The 19,183-nt window shown below is 36.5% G+C and overlaps 1 protein-coding gene across 3 annotated transcripts; it reads right to left on the reverse strand.

Annotated features, from left to right (window-relative positions):
• Window positions 1-199: 199 nt before the first annotated feature.
• Window positions 200-14,824, reverse strand: LOC112564092 (cyclin-F-like). 3 transcript variants are annotated; one of them, XM_025238700.1, is made up of 15 exons: window positions 14,668-14,824; window positions 12,014-12,186; window positions 11,657-11,763; window positions 11,220-11,287; window positions 10,762-10,955; window positions 10,139-10,288; window positions 9,519-9,748; window positions 9,127-9,291; window positions 8,673-8,796; window positions 8,264-8,444; window positions 8,058-8,145; window positions 6,384-6,483; window positions 5,773-5,912; window positions 5,488-5,594; window positions 200-5,292 (listed from the first exon to the last, which is right to left on the reverse strand). In XM_025238700.1, the coding sequence occupies exons 1-15, from the start codon at window positions 14,672-14,674 to the stop codon at window positions 4,835-4,837; spliced, it is 2,292 nt and encodes a 763-aa protein (XP_025094485.1). In that variant the 5' UTR covers window positions 14,675-14,824; the 3' UTR covers window positions 200-4,834. The 3 variants fall into 3 exon arrangements, with proteins under 3 accessions (XP_025094485.1, XP_025094476.1, XP_025094493.1); XM_025238691.1 differs by lacking the exon at window positions 14,668-14,824 and adding an exon at window positions 13,842-14,157; XM_025238708.1 differs by lacking the exon at window positions 14,668-14,824 and adding an exon at window positions 12,556-13,364.
• Window positions 14,825-19,183: the final 4,359 nt, after the last annotated feature.

The raw sequence follows: 19,183 nt of genomic DNA on the forward strand, positions 1-19,183 counted from the left end.
ACTTTTCTGCAAATAAGTTCATTACAATACTTACATCCATAATACATGGGTTCAACGGTATGTGTAAGTAAAATTTCTAGGTGTAATGAACTCCTGCATTCGGTCACCATCTTTAAACTTAAATTTCTAATTTAATAGTCAATTGTAAGTGGGAGGAAAAAAGTCACAACTCATTGTTTTAATGATTTTTTTTTTAATATATTTTAATACACAAAAATTTGTGAATGTTTGCACATCTCCCAGACAGATCTAGAAGGCAGTCATTTGTAGCTACCTCCAACAAAAGCACTGTATCATGTGCAGTTTATTCACAATTTGATGACATTTGAAAAAATAAATCTCCTGACTTCCATATCCTTCCACACTTCATTACCATTACCTGTTGCTTGTTACATACATTAAAATGCAAGACACTGTTGATGACTTCACATTAGGCAGTGGATTCTTTTTTTTTTCTTTTAAATGTTCATGATCATATAGGTCTAATCTCCAGATGTAGCAAATCTGCTGATGACTGTCAAGAATTACATTCATGAACAACTGGTGACAACACTGATGTATGATTATGAAACATGAAACAGTTTCAGGTGTTACTTTGTATCACAGGAGACTTGAGCTTGTATGCTCATGAGGTTTGTTGTGTGAAAGTCATGAGACAAACAGTACTGACTGAATCATTTCAAAGTAAACATTTATGTAGCTCTTTAAGCTTTTTTTCAGATATAATTTAATAGCTCCAAGCCAACAATTTGAACACTTACACTTGCCACATTCAATTTTTCAGCAAGTTCTGCAGGATATTAAAGAAATAAACATGAAGAGATAAAGAGTCTAAATTTTCCTCTTCCCCAAAAAAGTTTAGATTGGGAATATCTTGTCTTTGGTGATAATGTGCTCTCCTACTTACAGAGAAGGAACACGCTGACAATGAGGTAAGATGGAAGACTGGTGATGCAGCAAAATTTTAAAAAAGCATCATATTTACATGAGGCCTTTACTCACAGATATTCATCAGTACAATTCCAGTCTCTCAAAAGCCCCCAAAATCAGACCACACCTGTGGTCACATAAAGCAAAGTGACGAGATGACGGGAGATGTGTCAGTTTTCCTCTTTTTTTATCACGACTGGTAGCAAAGTCAGAGCTAAAAAGTTCTTTATCACATGATGCTTGGTGACAATTCTTGAAACAAAAGCTGACATACACATAAAGCATCTGGTAGGAGAAAAAGCATTTCTTAGCAGAAATTGTATAATGACTGGCCTTGCAAGCTTAAGCCTTTTGATATATTTATATAAACTTTTTGTACTTTTTATTTTGTAAAATTACAATATACATGGAAAACTTCTAAACAATATAACGATATTTACTGTTGAGCTAGATTTAGCATTTCCTTATGAGTTTCTAAAACATCAACAGTAATGAATTCTCACAATTAAATAAGCATATCATGAGCAACTAAACTATCTGCCTACACTTATGCGTTCTCCTTATTGCCCCATTTTTTTGTGACTTGTTAACAGGCAAATTATATACAAATTCACACCAAGTTAATGAAAATGGCCAAGGTTGTAGTATCCTTAATTCTTCATATTTTTCACATACATCACAGTTGTAAAAGTCCCACATTTTGATTACCAGCCTTTGACCATGTGAAATAGTACTCTCAAGGCTTTACTAATTTTAACAAACGGTCTCTAAAATAAAATAAGATGTTAGCTGGGGGATAAAGGAGAGGTGGGAGGGGAGGTGGAGAGGGGATATTCAAAATAGTGACCCTTTGTTTACAATAACCTGGAAAGAAAACATTCCTTCTAGAAAATTCATTTCATTTTCAACTTTTGAGTTTTTCTTGAAACATAATGCACATTATCCCTATCTTACCTTTTTTTTATCTCATTATTACTTTTGCACAAATTTCTATGTAAAGTCCTACAAAACCTCTTTTATTAAAAAAACTAAACAAACCAACCCACTATTAACAGAATGAATATTTACCATCTTTGTAACATGTATTCCTGCTTCAGATTTCAGGTTTATAACATACATATCTTCAAGTGACTCAATATACATAACCAATATTCCAACTAAAACATGAGCCAAAATGATATTTTGGCATTAAAGTCAACATATAACATTCCCCTTTGAGGTCACAGAGTACGCCAATATGCTTTATGCAGACAATGTTGTGAGAAATTTGCTAATACAACGGGAATAAGTCTGGACACTGTTGCCTGTGGTAACCAAATTCTATAAAGCTCCAGAAACATTAGTGTAGAATAGATACTTCACATACCTCAATTTATGAAAGGCATGGAAAATCAGCATTCAGTTACAAAAAGAGATTTAAGTTTCAAATGCTGCCATTTTAACACCATTATAATTCTTTATGGGCATATATCTCTGGTTCTCAGAGATACTTGAGCTGAATATGATAAACAGTTGCAAGCTGAGACCACAGGGTCTTGTAAGCAAAATAATACTGGAATGCCTGGCATACATCTACTGAGAAGTTTATTTGATGAGCAGGTCAGATCATAAAAGTGTATGGGAAGATTGGAAGTTTACAGCAGACATAACAGTGGGAATAAATAAGGCTGCTGAAAACATTCCTGCTCAAGTACATTTACTGCCTGCAACAAGCATCTACATCTTAAAACATTTAACTATAAACTGAATGCCATAGTGGAATTTCAAATAAGTATCTTTCAAAGAAAAGATCCAAATTTGAAATGATACCTTCACACAGATGGGTAAAAATACAAATTATAGTTACAGATACATCCATATATCCACAAGCTCATACACTCAAATCATTGTTCACAAACCCAATAATTAGAACTACAAACACTTGCCAATAATGTAAAAAAAACGAAACCAGGTCACTTTCAGCAGATGGACATAGGATGTGAAATGAGAGAGATGATATTACTAGGTCACTTGTCAACTGTCCTATTGTGTATCTATCAATCAGGTATGTTAAGAAGAGGAAAAGAATAGTTTCTTGCGACAGTAACCATTGTTGCCAAGGAAATAATTTAAAACTGCTACTAAGCAAAAAATGTCTAAATTAAATAACATCATAACCATGCTGCATAGTACACGTTATTGCATACAATGCCTGTTCTCCTGCTGTGGAATGCGATTTCTTTCACAACTATTTTGTGAATTGTCCACTTTTTTTGACATAACAAAACTGAAAAAATTACAACTGAAACATTATAATTCAGTGTCTAAGAAGCCTGGTTTATGTTGCTGTGTAATTTTAAAGAACAACGTATAAACAAACAGCTTTAAATTTTCTTAGCTCTTTTGTTATCAATTACAGTGTTATTAAAGCTGGAAAATAGCAAAAGGTAAAACTGAGAAAGAGGCAAAATAGAAAAGAAGAAAGCGTTAAAAAAAAAGCAGAAAATCTAAAAATGCAACTGCCCAGTATAGTCAACTTTGTGTTCTTTGGATAGGCAAAGTTTGGCAGTTTCAAATGTAAGGATACATGCCTTTTTATTTAGATTTACCCATTTCATAAAAATATTTTTAATGATCTTCAGAAGTAGTTCACTTAGCAACATTATCTAATAATAAAACTTTTTTTCAGCATTTTGAGTTAAACCAAGGAAGGAACAGCAGAAGAAGTATTTCAGAATTAAAATTTATGTATATCAATCTCAAAAATGTGATTTTCTTTTTTTTAAATCAAATTACACTATATTATCCCATCTTGATATGCTGCTGTCACCATGCTGCACAATCTATATAATATTTGTCATCAAGACACAGCTGGGAGATGAGTTTAATCTGGCATTTCTATACCAAGCACTCTTCTATAGTGACACAAATTTAACAACAAAAATATAGTTCACCTGCTCATATTTTTGATGTCTTGTAATGAACAAAACCACTCTGGTAAATCCTACATGCATACAAAAACAATTATTACCTAATAGAAGTTAAATACAATGACTACGCAATTACTACAGCTCCAAAATCCTCAAATGAAGTTAAACACAACACAGCACAATCAAATACATATACAACTTGAACAGATTTCTGAGCAGTTCAATGTGGTAACCATGATTTGATAGGCAGAAATGGAAATTCTAATCTGATTTCCCAAGCTTGGCCAAAAAAAAGTTTTTACTGGAGGATCACAGTTGATGTGACTCCCTGAATCAAAACCTGAAGATCTGACTGGTGCAGATCCATGCAAAAAGGTTGGGTCTGGCCTTGCAATGGCCTTTGATTCCACAAAATAGTTGTACCAATCATACACCTTAGCAGTCACCAAGTTGCAACAGTCCTTATCTGCTAGTAATATCATAATTTTAAGGTAAAAATAAAAACAAAAAATAAAAAGTATAAAATAAATAAATGTCTTCTTTCAAAAATACAATTATGCAGCAGTTTGGAGGGAAAACTTTGGACCCATCAAGCTTGCATTGATAATCATTGGAAGTTCCAGCCAAGATTCACACTCTCAATCACTGATTGTAAACTACTTCTCTTAGGGAGGGTGGGTGGGAATGACTGGAAGGGACAAAAATCTGTTAAGATTCATGTTTACATCATTTATAATACTTGCGTTTACACAAATTCCTTCAAAATATCAAGGGTTGAATTTTACAATTATAAAACTATGTCATATGTAGGAAATCTATCATTGCTAGTTGATTTCCATCTTCAAACTAGATGAGAGTCAATCTACTTTCAACATAAGTTTCTGTTCAGGAAAAAAAGTATAAATGGAGATCCGATGGCCTATACTCATGTACTATCACACATCCTTTAATCCAACCTCACTCCTTTAAACAAGCAAACAGTTAAAACAATGCTTTCATGATATACTTTGAGACAGATTTCTTTTTCGACTTTTTCTGCGCAGGGCATTAGGAGATGTCATTTTTGTTGGAGTTCTAGGAGTCTTCCTGCCAATTTTTATCTCCTCATTAACTACACCAGCACCACTGTCTTCCTCACTGGGGCTGGAATCCTCAAGAAAAAAGTTCACACTGCTTTTATCACATGTACTGCTCCTAAAGTACTTGACCCGTCTCTCAGGACTTGAGCTGCTAGGTGAATTCAACGAACACACACCAGATGAGAAGCTTGAGACACTGCAGGAGCAATTTGATGCTGGCACTATAGGTGGAGATGTGAAAGATATATGAATTCCACCAGCCCCTGGATGAGGTCCTCCCAGACATGACGCAGACAGACACATAAGCGGTGTGTCTGTGTCTGCATCCATTCTCACTTCTGAATCAACATCCTCACTTTTAATGCTACAAGAGTCTGCAAAACAGAAGAAAGTGACTGGACTGGTCAAAATATCAACCAAGACATTCCTGAGTGTCAGTAACATTGTTGTAGCATAAAGAAATACACAAATTTATATTATATTTGATATACAAGATTATTATATGATGTTAAGTAGACAGGACAGTACATTACACATGCTTGCACCTGCACATGCACACACAAGCTTACCACTGTGGTCAAATGAAACTCCACTTTCATCTTCGTGGTCTCCTTCATACCCTGACAATTCAAGGGGCGGAGTAGAAGCTTCTTCTCGTTTCAGTGCTTGGACAGTTCTGCAAAGAAAAAAATTTTATGAATAATTTATTTTATTACCATGCTTTTTCAATCAAAGGAAGGCTGCAAAAAATAAATAAAACTATCACCTACATTCAGCTTCAGTTTACTGAGCTTTAATAACTTTAAAAAAAAAAAAAGAACTCAATATGTTCAGGCAAATGGCTAATGACATACCGCCTGTACCGCCGACTTCGACCACGAGAAGGTGAAACTATAAGTTCATCTGTGTTGCGAAACTTAAGCTTGATGTCTGCTCCTTGCAATATATGATCTGTTACTCCCAACATGGTACACAGCTCTTCATAACTTATAATCTATAAGACAGAGAATAATAATAAAAAAAATATCAATAATCCAAAGGAATGAAATTCATAAAAGCACAAAGTATGTATATATCTTTCTACATATTCTCAAACATAATATATTTAAGCATAAACCAAAAGCATATCACAGCTAAACATCCTAAAACGTAGGCACTTTCTCGGGGATAATTTTTCAACACACTGGTGTTTGCTAGCTCACATATTCACAGGTTCAGTAAAGTTTATCTGTCCCAAGTTTTGCAACCAAAAATGAGATGCAATGTCAACCTAAGAAGATCTGTTTTGTTTTATTTTAATGTTAATGTAATTGTAATGTAATCTTATGTTAGTCAAAACAACATTGCATCGTCTCAAATAAAACGAGCTATATTCCTCCTTTAAAAATTTATCAACTTGTGCAGACTTCTGTCATTTCAAAAAAAAAAAAGAAGAGTTTGAGCAGAAATTTGAGTTAACACAAACCTCAATTTCTGCTACTCTATGGAAGCGATCATCACTATAACGCTGTTTGACAGCTCTAAGTGTAACAGATCTGTGATCGACAACAGAACCCTCAAGAAAACTGCAAAAGAAATACAAGAATATATATATATATAAAACATTTAATGTATTTCAGATTTCACAGTAGCTGTTTTGGTACAATAATAAATAATCGAAAAAATATTATGTCAAGATATGACACTTCATGAACTGATTTATACTGATGACTATATCTCTTAGATGTAAAGCACACTTCCAACATGAAATGTTGCACGATGACTGTAACGTTTCACGGCTCAAATACACATTGTCATATTGTTTGGTCAAATGTTTTGATTTTTAGTGATTAGATCTGTATCCACGATCATAGGGCAGTCACGAGAGAGGCATCATGGCATGGTACAATACTGTCCAACTTGGTTAAATAAAGAAACAATCCATGCCGACTTACATAATGGAGTGAGTTAGTTGGCATAGATTCTACTAGTGTAAGCGTTGCTAAGTAAAGCAACAATGTTACTAGGCATCCTGATTGGCTGTTACTTGGGAAGTGCTAGCCAGATAAGGTAGGAAACGACTTCCCAAGTACACAATGGCAGAGAAAACTGTACATGAGTACCGACCTACACGCTAACGGTAGCGAAGAACGGAAGGATGCCTGAAACATTTTTGACCATCAACCATCTTTCAACTAGTGACAGTTTAACATCAAGTCGTTGGTTAACCATGAGGCAAAGTGTGTGAGTGTTGATGTGAAAGGGTGAATAACGTTTAGCATTTGAGGATGAGCAGTGACTCTGGCCATTAACAGTCATTAATTGTGATGTTCTATTTAACAGCCTAGTTGAATGCAAGAAATTTGGACGAACAATTTTTTTTCTAATCCACTTGAAAAGTTCTGTGCAGTTTTTCCCAAAGTAAGGGACACGACAAGAGTCACTGATTGTGTTGCTGTCTATTCACTATCCTGCAATTTATGATGAGTAATTGTCTTGCAGGGGAGGCCTATCCTTTCTCATCTATTATACAATTGCTGAATCCTCACTATTGCCATTATCAATATTACTCCTTCTACCTGGATTACCTCAACTTAATCAGTCATCATGATTGTCACTGCTTCCACTGTCACCACCATCCAATGATCAATATGTTAAGCGAGAACTACATCAAGGGATATACTTGACCTCTCATCCAGTCACCTAACGTTTTTCTCATGGCCATGGACACCTTGTTTGACTTGTGACTCTTGTTCTCATCATCATCTACATCGCTTGTCAAGACAGCAAACCCCTGCTACTCCAGCCTAGCAAGCCAGACCATTGTAGCAGGAGAGTGTTGTGGTGGATAAGTAACAGTCACGCAGCAGTGCCCTTGATCTGAGTCACTTACCATAGGGCACTGCTGTAGAATTTTCTCCATCATCACTTGCATTCAGCTTAGTTCTTGTTACAGTTTCCTTTTTCATACATTGAATGTGTTAAACAATGTTTTTCGCGGGCGTGATCACACATATATGTTCAAGCATGCCAAAACAAGCAACTATTTGAGCACACTACATTAAAACTTTACAATGACCACGGGACATCTAATGGCTTAGTGAGATAAATCAGATAGAAACCAGGACCAAATGACAATACATTAAATACAATAACTTACCATTTTTCGTGCATATGAAAAGTACATCGGCTTAGATCTTCTGATGAAAAGCCAGTGAATTCTTCTAGCACACTTGTCCAAGGACAACCTGCATACAAAAGTAAAGTCATGAATAAATGGTTTTAATTCACATAATTGTCAGTATAACATTTTTTTGTTTAACAGGCAGCTGTAAGTTCCTTAAACATGGGCTTCTTAGCACTTACCTGCTTTAAGAAGCAGTCGGGAAAGAAGGACACAGCTTGCTGCAATCTCTGCAGGACTATACTGAGCCATCTCAGCCTGAAGAATGCTTAATTCACACACATACTCTATAAGGCACACTCCTCTCTCTTCCAGCTGTGCCAAGGGGGCCAGCACTCGCACAAAATCGGAGCTTGTGGGAAACTGAAAGAAAAATCTAATTTTTCTTAAAACAGAAATTTAAAACTAAAAATGTGAGGAAAGATTATCTAGAGAAATAATGAAATCTGGCTGTTCTTAAAAAAAAAAAAAAGTATCTTCCATAGTTTAATAGCTTCAAATCACTAACCGATGCACCAGATTCTAAAGTAAATGCTTATTTTCAATTGCACAGATTTGGATAAGGCAAAATACTTGTTAAAATGTACTCACTCTCACTTTACCACCAAGAGTTGCGATAATTTCGCCCATCATCCTGACAACATCCTCATACTTGTAAGTGTTATCTGTCAACCAAGCTGCTTCACGGATGGTAACAATATCTGTGCCAAGATACCTGTTAAAAAGGTAGGGAAAAAAGTGTCATAAATAATGATAACTCACTAATGTGATTGAATTTTACATGCAAGCACAATACAATATAATACAATACAACTTTATTAATCCCCAAGGGCAATTACAGGTATGATGACATGCCAGGACACTAGAGGGAAGATTATGTAAGAGATTAAAGGGAATAAATTCTGGCGACATACACATACACATGTGCACGAACAGGTATCAACATAAACGTGTACACAAACTTGCATTTATGTATAAACATGTCCAAAAAACAACAACACACTCTCTCACACATCATACAATATAAAAAAAAATATTTTGTTACCTGGAAGAAATTACCATTGCTGAAACTCCCAGCAGCTGGAGTTTAGACCGAGGTACATCTCGCACAGCCAGGAAGTGGTCAACTATTGAAACTGCATTGTGCAGGGTGAGAGTTGAAAAATTCTTCATGCAGGCAACCTCCACAAGCCAATCAACCAGGATATATCTATAAAAGAATCCAGTATTTATTCTTGTGCACGTGTGCATATTTTACGCACACATTCATTCTAAAAACCATTCAATATCCCCGACATGTAACTTTCTAAAGGGAGAAAGGGGAATCTGGTCTTGCAGAAGCAAGAAAAAGAATGAAAACAAGACTAGGAAAAAACCCCCATCTTATCAGACACCATAAACACACAAATACAGTCGTGAGATTATGGATCATCATACCTCATAGATGGTGTAAGATCACGAATACCAGAAAAAATATGAAGAAATCCAAGTGGAGAGGATGACTGAAAAACTTCCTGAGAAAATGAAAAGGCTTGTGTTTGTGCTATTCCTCCAAACTGCCTAAGGCTGTAGCAATGGCACAGTATCATGCGAGCTTCTAAATTTCCTGCGTTTGCTATACTTCGAAGTTGTCTGATTGCCTCCACCTCTTTTGCCTTTTCAAACTCCTGCACAAAGAAATATTTGTCAAAATATTTAATACAAAAGCAAGCATACAACATTACAAAATACTACTAGATTATGCCTCAAAGATGAACTGCAAAGGAATCATAGTGCCAATTTCAAATATAGTTTAATCAAGAGAAGCTTTAAATACATTATGGGAGAGTTGTCACTAGTTCATGCAAGTGAACAAATACTTAACTGTGTGTTTGGTTTCTCAAATCCATACTTCAAAGAAATGATACCATATTCCCGGGTAAGATTAAAATATAGTTGTTTATATAAATGATATCTTACATGGTTTATTTGTTCTAACAAATGAAAAAAATAATCGCAAATCTTATTGATTTAAAAGTCAAGTAAGGACACTTGGATTTAAGAAAATGGATACATACCGATGTTGGATGCTTTCGAAGCCACTGCAAGAACATTGCTTTGTCAGAGCCGCGTTCAATGGCTTTTTCGAGATAACCACATGCCTCATTCTCTTGACCAAGAAGTGATAATGTTTGTGCAACACACACTGCAATATCTCTGCTTGGATTCTGCCAAAACAATTATAAAAAATATCTAGTGGATTCTCTTCACAGTACCAAGCCAACAAGAAAAATCTCAAAGGTAATTCAAACCAGATATATTGTAATATGACGGTAATGATGATAAAATTTGGCAGATTTCCCCATGTGTATTGAATCTCAATACACTGCACAGAAGTTTACAATCAAGCCAACACTCAACCATACAAGAAACATAAACATAAGCAAATATATGACACCATGACAAAAACATGAACTAAGTGCATGGATGAAGAACTGAGGAGTGAGTGTAACAGTACTCTCGTGTATGCAATAGAAAGGGGAAGAGAATTCCAAACATCGGAGCTTGTTGAATATCTGATATGTGACACCGAGAGACTCGATAGAGGCCACAAAATTTATGGTCTGTAATGACTTAGTGAGTTGTAGCCCTATACTCCTCAAAGAGTAACAAGGAATAAACTAAGGACAGTGAAATGTACCTTATCTGCATGAGTTTTCATGGTCTCAAACACACAAGCTTTGCAGCAGGCCCCACTAGCAGACCAAGGGGGTCGAATGAAGAGCCAGGTAAAAGGTGCTATTGAACCAGAGATCTCTTCAACTTTGCAAAAATATTCTGCAGCCAAACGTCCACTCACTGCAATATCCTTATCTTCCTCCAGAGTGCTGGACACTGAAAGACAAGTTATATAGGCTCTGCTTTTATTCTGTAAATATTATTCAAGTAGTTTTAACAATTACTTTTCCTGTAGTACAAACACACTGAACAAACCAATAGCTAACTGGAAGACTCATAAAGCTGAATATAATCAACATGTATCTTTGCAATATATATTTCTGCAAAAGAGAAATAAATCTACAATGTTCTTTACTTTTTAAATTAAAATGTGTCTCCCTACCACTCAATGAGTATATTACATATAATGTGCTTACTCACATCCTTCATTGTAGAGATAAGCTACTCCAAGTTTTATCAGTGCTTCTAAATTTCCATGTTTTGCAGCACTGTAAGTTTAAAAAAAAAAAATCAGATAATTATTCTGAACCTGAAACAGTGCTAAAGAGTGCAGATATGATAAGGGAAAAAAAATCTTTACAGGCAAGAAACGTTTTCTAATACATGGCTGGATATGGTTTAAAAGGTGTCAAAAATTAAATACAATATAAAATGAGTAGGAAAAACAAAGAACATCAAAATCTCAATCTTATCTATCCATTTCTCATTAGCTATACTGGCACTTTCAGCCTCACTCATAAGTACTTTAAGCATGTACACATATTTTTAGTATATATGTATAGAAAAGTATGACATAAATTAAAAATTATCCAACATTTTTGTATAATTTGGATACAACTTTTATAAAAGGCGTTTACCTGTTATAGTGAGCAAGGTTGGCTAGTGAAGGCCATGAGTCAAAGAAACTTGCAAATGTCCACAAATACTGGTTTGAATCAACTATTTGTTGGAATCGTGGATGAGTCTACAAGCATCAATTACATGTTACATTTCAATAAGAAATCAACCACTTCTATATTTGAAAAAGATATGTAAATAATTGCCCTTGAGGATGAATAAAGTTATATTGTAAATGCTTTGACACTATCAGCATTTTAAAAACTTTCTGATAAAATCAATATCATGTCCTTGGCAGATAGTGATTTGTTTCCAATTTATTTGCATCTTGTTCTTTGTCTCTGCAATTTATTTTTTTAAATGTCAATTTAGCTAACCTGCTTAAGTGTCAGCAGATCTCGTATGTGCATGCCCTTTAAAATATGCACCAAAAGCTCATCAGGAAGATGCCATATGGTGACACTGCTTCGTGTCCGTGGCCGCATCGCACTTGCCACTGGAATGAACCCGCTGTCTGGAGAATGCTGCAAACTGCCTATCCCTTTCAATGCTGCACAATTTAACCAAAGAATGTTTCTCTTTATGTATAAATTTTACCTTTTTAAATTGAGATTAATAGCTTGGTTATATTGTTAGTAAATTATAACTACTTATCTGCTGATTTGTTAATTACTTTTATTTAAAGGTTTTTTTTTTTAAAAAAGGTTACAAAACAAACTCAAGTTTTTCATTACAGCATTGAAGATTGAAAAATATTAAAATCGTATGCACCAAAACAATGGTTAAAAACAATTGTCATCGAGAATCATATACACTGATAACCGATGCATGATGAGGAAGTAATCTTTAGGAACTAAACGTTGCAGGTCTACAATCTTTTAACATACCTAGCATTAGCAAAGCTACTCTGATATCTTACCGAATAAAAAATAATTATCTATTTCTAGTTCTGATACTCTATGCACATCTTCGTTGTTTCTTATGGTTGGCCGGAACTAGAGCGCTGTCTACGTTTCTTTCACTTCCCTGCCATGTGTTACTGCTATTATTAGAACAGACGCCTGTTGCGTAGCAACGGTTTCGAGGCTATCCAATCAAACAACATGTTATAAAGAGCAGTGAGATCTCGACGAATCACTTGTTGCCACTCAATGTCAAGAGTAACACGTGAAAGATCGCGTCAAGACTTGTTCGATCGAAGCGTCTATTTCATGACAAACGAGGTAATCTGCAGAACTATTTGTTAGGTCCTATTTTGCCAAACATGTACTAACAGGTTTCCGGCTTAATAAACAATGGAAGAAATTAAAGCGAAACAGGAAAGAGGTACAATGTCGTTATTAGCGATCTATTTGTGTAGGATACAATACACCAAGATTACATCGTTTGTTTGTTTGTTTTTTTGAGTCAGGCAGTATATAATTATGATCTACGTCTTAACATTCGACCATTACTGGCTACTCAACGCTCTGAAAACAGCAAAAGCCGCCGATCGAGCTATGTATCTATATATATATAATGGTTTCGTTTTCACTTTCCACTTGAAACAAAATTCTTTCAACGTTAAAATAATGAATTGGACCGTTGCTTATCAGAATTAAATTGCTAATCACTCTCATTCAACAAATGAAAGGTTTCTAGAACGTTATATACTTCCAAATGTGTTCGGATTTTTCTGATATTTTGTTCTAAAAATAGTCAGCTGCCATAAGGTCTTAATCATACACTATCTTGACATCTTATGAATTTATGAATGTTCTCTCAATAATTGTAAAGCTAGCTTCCAGAAAGTCAGGGTGTAAATCCTATGACAGGGTAAATAGTGCTTTAAGCCTTGCACACTGAATTATTATATATTTATTTCTGCTCAACAGATAAACATTTATGTTAAATGCATTAAGAAGATTGAATGAAATATGTGCTTTCCAGGCTGAAAAAATATCAGCATTTCAAAGAAACAACAAACAAGGGAAAAATACATATGTGGCATTAAACACATTGGTAAACATAGCTTCCTGAGAATAATCATTAGGAGGAAAAACACAAACAAAAATCAACTTGCATTAATGGAACAAAATCCTTTCAAAACCTTGACTGCCTCTTTTCTTTATTTATACGTCTAGCTTAGATAGTAAAGCAATTAATATACTCAGTGTACCCTTCCTATCAAAGGTCTAGTAATAGTAATACTATGTCAGTACTCACTGTTCAAACAAAATGTGTCCCATTTATAACCTGCACTGGTAGTTATACAGCTGTCATTTTTAAATTCAGATTGAAATGAGCTGGTAATCCAATTTGCAAAAGGGTAGCAATGCCAATGTCCATCCATATTAAGCAACAGGTGCATGTTTACTGACAAGTACTTGATTACATGTACTTGATTTTGATTTAGCAGTTGTTTTCTAATTTTATGTCTAACAAAAGATCTAGCATTTCAGGGAAATGCCCATGAACTAATTTTATACAATGTCTGAACTGGTTGTATAATTCTAAAGATTGCCAACTGGCCACTGTTGAGGCCAAGAGAGCATGCACACACAAGTCAGTGTAAGGAATTTGAAACTGGTATACAAATGTTATTTTTGGCGTTGGCTGATAGCAACTGGAATTATTATACTCTGTGAAAGCATGCCTCAACAGGTACGTTTGGAAAGCAGTAAGTGGGCAGTATATTTAGACACCGAATAAGTAATGTCTGCGAGTACATGGTGTCTACATTATATATGGTTGTTGGCCGCCAAAACTTTCTGTTTAACAAAATAAGGTCTCGTCACATCTAAATCAATGTCCAGTCGATTTGCATCAGCGTTGTTCACGTTTTAAAAGTTAAACTACAGGATTATATCGAAAAATAAATACACTCAGATACTATTTCAAGCATGCATCGTATACGCGATAAAATGAAATTGAGGAGGGAACCCACTGATTTCGGATAAGTCATCATCGAAGATATGTTTTCGTTGTTTGTGGATTACAAACAATTATCGTACCACTATAAATCCCCCAGATATACGTAACAGAATCTTACCTTTCATTTCTGTCTGTTTTAACGTTTGATGCAACTTTAAAATGAGTTGGCAAGCACTATTTCAGTAGAGGGTTAGTCGTGGAGACTCCGCCGCCTTCAAACTTGCGTGTATGCCACCAAGAAGTTTCGAAGTTTCTGATTGGCTCGTGCTTTTGACGTCACGCGCAACCCCGGCGTTCTCCCACGGTTTGACCTACTTGTAAGCAGTACAAAAATTCAAATACGAAAGCGTTGTCGAAAAGTAACTGTGCTAGTCATGTTTAAGCTTTGAGCACAAATATTCATATTTTTGAAAATGACAATATTTCTCTTATGTGCTTTGGTGCTTTAAGTATTTAATTTGTTGTTAATTTTAAGATAATATACGTCTTTATTCTTCTAATTTATATCCCCATTTCAATGAGAAAACCGGAGAACGCGCGGTACGTGATCGAACTCATAAAAATTCCGTTCATAGATTTCTACTAATATTTCTGCTAATAATAAAGCTCACATCATAAATGTGAACTATATGTACGCCATATGTATATATAAACAGCACCTTCAGAAGCCAATTAAAGTGTCCCGATCTCGCGCCCCTTCCAGGAAAATCTTTTCTCTCAACACATGCATACACGTACATAGGAAGTATATATACTTTCTTTTGCGGCAGATTAGCACATCGAAATATTATTTCTGTATTATAATTTTGCTTTACATCTATTTTTAATTGCGTATAATTGCCCTCTGTGCTGTTATACCCGATTTATAGTGCTTATATGAATTTCTCCGATGGGGATGTGTATATATACGTAAATATAATATATGTGTACTTGAGATGTGCTTTTTCACTAAGTGCAAAAAAGCAGAGAAATCGAGAGAGAGATCGACTATAATGACAATATATATATATATATTTTACATCTATAGCCCTCAGGAAACTGAAACAATACGTACATTAATTACTACAAACAAAATAAGACGTACACTAAACAAAAACAAAACAAAACAAAATGAAATAGGGAAAACAGGAATGATGGGGGAACCTTAATTAATGTTTAATTTTACTAATGAATAAGTAATATTTGATGCATTATTATTTTTTGATTGTTAGTAATGTCGAGTCTTTATATACGGCCTCTGCTTCGTCTGGCATATAGTATTAAGAATTACATGTCCTCTGTCAATCGCAAAGAAAACGCTCTTAAAAACCAATGGCACTTGCAGGTATTGATGAGTGTGATCTTCCCAACGTGCTTAACTCTTTTTATGCCCGCTTTGAGAAGCATGATTTCTCTCACAAGGTTTCCACACTAAAACCCTCTGGTCCCTGAGCATGGCCGGTTAATGATCATTGCCCAGTCTTCTGTCAAAGATCTCTTGAGGAGAGCAAATATGGACAAAGCTCGATCGGGTCTAGATGTGATCTGTGGACGCACCCTTCATTGCTGTACCGATCAACTTAGTGAAGTTTTATAACATCCGTTCCAGCTGTAGACTCTGGTCACATTCCTGCTATTTGGAAACTTATTGTGCCTGTCCCTAAATCATCAGGCCCAGTCAACCCAATGACTTCAGACCAGTCGCTCTCAATCATCATGAAACCACTTGAGTAAATTGTAAGGAGCGATAATTTGACTGCTGTTGATTCACATATTGACCGCTGCAGTTTGCCTACAGAGCTGGAAGAGGTGTCGATGATGCTGAGCTGTTACTGGTCTATTAATTGTCGTTTGATTGGTTTGGAGAAGCAGTTGAACGCCTGCGAAAACCTGTGAGAAGACTGACGTACAGTTGTGCAGTGTTACACATCCCCAGCAGTGTGGGACCATAGGATAACAAGGCACCAAACATAAAGGGCTGGACAGAGATGTGCAGCAGTCTTATATGTCATCTCTCATTTTTTGGCTCGGTGAGCTATATGAAAGACTAGAAACAGGACTGCAAGAGATGAGTAATACGATGAAAGAGCATCTGGGAGTTGCCAGCTTCTTTCTACCCAACCATAGCAAATAATTTACATCATCTATTGATTCCAGACTCTGGGTTTGTGCCTAGAGAATTTACATTTAGTTTACATTATCTGAAAATGATGGGAAGGCGGTGTTTTAAAAAAAACCGTTGGTGGATACCAATGGTTTAGTCAGAGCTCAAGTTCTCAGTGATATGGCCATCCTTTTGCCGATGCAGGCACTGCAGCTGCTGCTGTCAAGGTGTTGCATAGACTTATTCATTTGCTCGGCGTGAATCTGTCCTGAGGTTTTCAAGTCCATACACCAGACCATTGTGTTTTACAACAGAACTGTTAAGGACCTGCAACCACCTGTTGGGCCTCACGAACAGACCAGACCACAACTGCCCACAGGCATTGCACCTGCTTTACTGCCTGAAGCCTTCAGTGAGATTTTTATTCACAATATTCTTGACATCCAGGCTCAACTTGATCAACTGCCTGTGCACTTTTCAGCTCTTCCTAACCACAACGATGATCTGGCAAGGCCAAAGTGCTCCTTTTCTTCCTTTCAGCCAATCTCGGAAAGTGAGCTTCGGACCATCACACTCCAGTCAAAACCCACAACTTGTCCACTGGACGTCCTACTCCCTGTTCTCACAGAAATAGTAAATGGTAGCTTGTCCTCTGGAATCTTCCCGTCTAAGTTAAAAGCAACTTTAGTCAAACCGCTGTTAAAAAAGCCTACCCTTGAAACCAACGTCCTAAACACTTACCAGCCAGTCTCAAATCTGCCTGTTCTTTCCAAAATCCTTGAGAAAGTAGTTCTCCAGCAACTTCTATCTTAACTTAAATTTGATGTCTCCATCATTTCCTTACTCTTTGAGGCATTCAAGACAAGAAAGTGTTCGTCACACTAGCGCACAAAGCCAGGAAGAGCGCCACTATGATCGTGTTCAGTGTTCACTGTTGTATAAAAGAGACAGCTAGGCAGTGTCATTAGCAAATTTTATAAGAAAGTTTCTATCGGTAGTGTTTCTGCAACTGTTAGTATATACATATAGTGGAGACAATTACTGACATAATCCTACAACAAAAGCCAACAACGTCTGTACGGATCCACAGTTTGTAATTCCATGCCAGCATTTACAGACACAAATGGAACTTTCAGTTCGTTCATTCGTCCCTTGAGAGTACAACAATGAATAGACTTGGCAGCTGACAAGGCCTGCCACTCATCAAGTCCTGCACAGGACGGCCAGCTCACTTCTTCACGTTCGTATAAGCCAGTTCTTCTCCTCGCAACCGCGGCGTCAACCGCCCTCCAAGGTATCTTGAAAGACATTTTTCGACAAAATGCAGTGCCGGGTCACATGACAAAACCAGACCAGCTTATGCCGCTTGACTGTTGCATGCAGGGGTTCCTGGCGTTCCACTAGTGTGGCAACTGAGTTTTGTACAAAGTCATTGGAAAATTAAAAAAAAAAAAAATACCATGCAAAAATACATAAACGCTCGCGCGTGTGTGTGTTGTGAGCAGCTTTTAGCTTCAACCAGGTGTATAGAAGAATTGTTACTATTATTAACTAGATCACAATTTTCCGGATTACTCCTTTCGTCTGCTATTGAGCAAGGAGTAAATTTCTCCAGAACTATACTAGGCATGGTAAACATCAACATCAACGTAATTTTAAAGTTACTCGATGTGTGTGTGTGTGAGAGAGAGAGAGAGAGAATGATCACAGCCAGGTGTACAATATCAACAGAACTATCAATTAGCATCTTTTTTTCCTCGTTTGGTCGGGAACATTTGAAGCAGTGAATTATAAATGTATTGAAGCATCTTGTGTGTCAGCGTCATCGAGAACACCAAATGCAGTGGTTAGTTCATTTTTTCATGTAAAAATTGTAAAGCGCGGAGAGCCAATATTGTACTAAAATTCTGCGCTATGGAAGCATACTTTGTTATTAATAATGATCTGTTTAATATTTTTAATCGACTAGTCAAATTTCTCCACTTAATCAGCCTTGCAATCGTTGTGTTGCCTTACATGAATAAAAATTATTGCCGAAGTTGTTTGGCAATTACAATAAAAGAGGCTCGACAAGAATTAAGCTATGTTTGTCTAGGCTCGACCCTCGTGGTACCATTAATGACTGTACGTTGTGCGGAGCAAGAGGGGGGGGGGCTACTAGCAGGCCCGTTCTTAGCCCCCGCGGGGCCCGAGGCAAAAGGCATGTGCGGGGCCCTCACGCCACGATCACACGGTTTTAGTTGGGATCTAAAGTCACTTTTTTCCTCAGGGATATCTCGTCTTTTATCATTGACAGCACGCTGCATACACATTACAACATAAGCCTACGATTAATTTATTTGTAACGTTCGTCAATAGGTTAATCAAAAGCGCGGGGCCCCTTGAAGCGCGGGGCCCTAGGCAGATGCCTCGTCCGCCTGCCCCTAAGCACGGCCCTGGCTACTAGTGTATGGAGCACGGCTGCAACTCCAGCAGGCCACCAGCAAAAATATGTATGAAGATTATAATTACTGTACATGTTTCTTCAGCAAACGCCCGCAGTCACGAACAG

This window comes from Pomacea canaliculata, linkage group LG1 (genome assembly GCF_003073045.1).
Source record: "Pomacea canaliculata isolate SZHN2017 linkage group LG1, ASM307304v1, whole genome shotgun sequence".
Classification (NCBI taxonomy): domain Eukaryota; kingdom Metazoa; phylum Mollusca; class Gastropoda; order Architaenioglossa; family Ampullariidae; genus Pomacea; species Pomacea canaliculata.

What these genes read in the sequence shown, in the direction of transcription:
- LOC112564092 (XM_025238691.1), bottom strand. Translation starts at nt 13,986, where the DNA reads ATGCACCTGTTGCTTAATATGGATGGACATTGGCATTGCTACCCTTTT. An exon ending in ATAGAGTAGCAGAAATTGAG is followed by an intron (nt 5,913 to 6,383) that starts GTTTGTGTTAAC and finishes TCTGTCTTATAG; the next exon opens with ATTATAAGTTATGAAGAGCT. An exon ending in AGTTTCATTTGACCACAGTG is followed by an intron (nt 5,293 to 5,487) that starts GTAAGCTTGTGT and finishes TCTGTTTTGCAG; the next exon opens with ACTCTTGTAGCATTAAAAGT.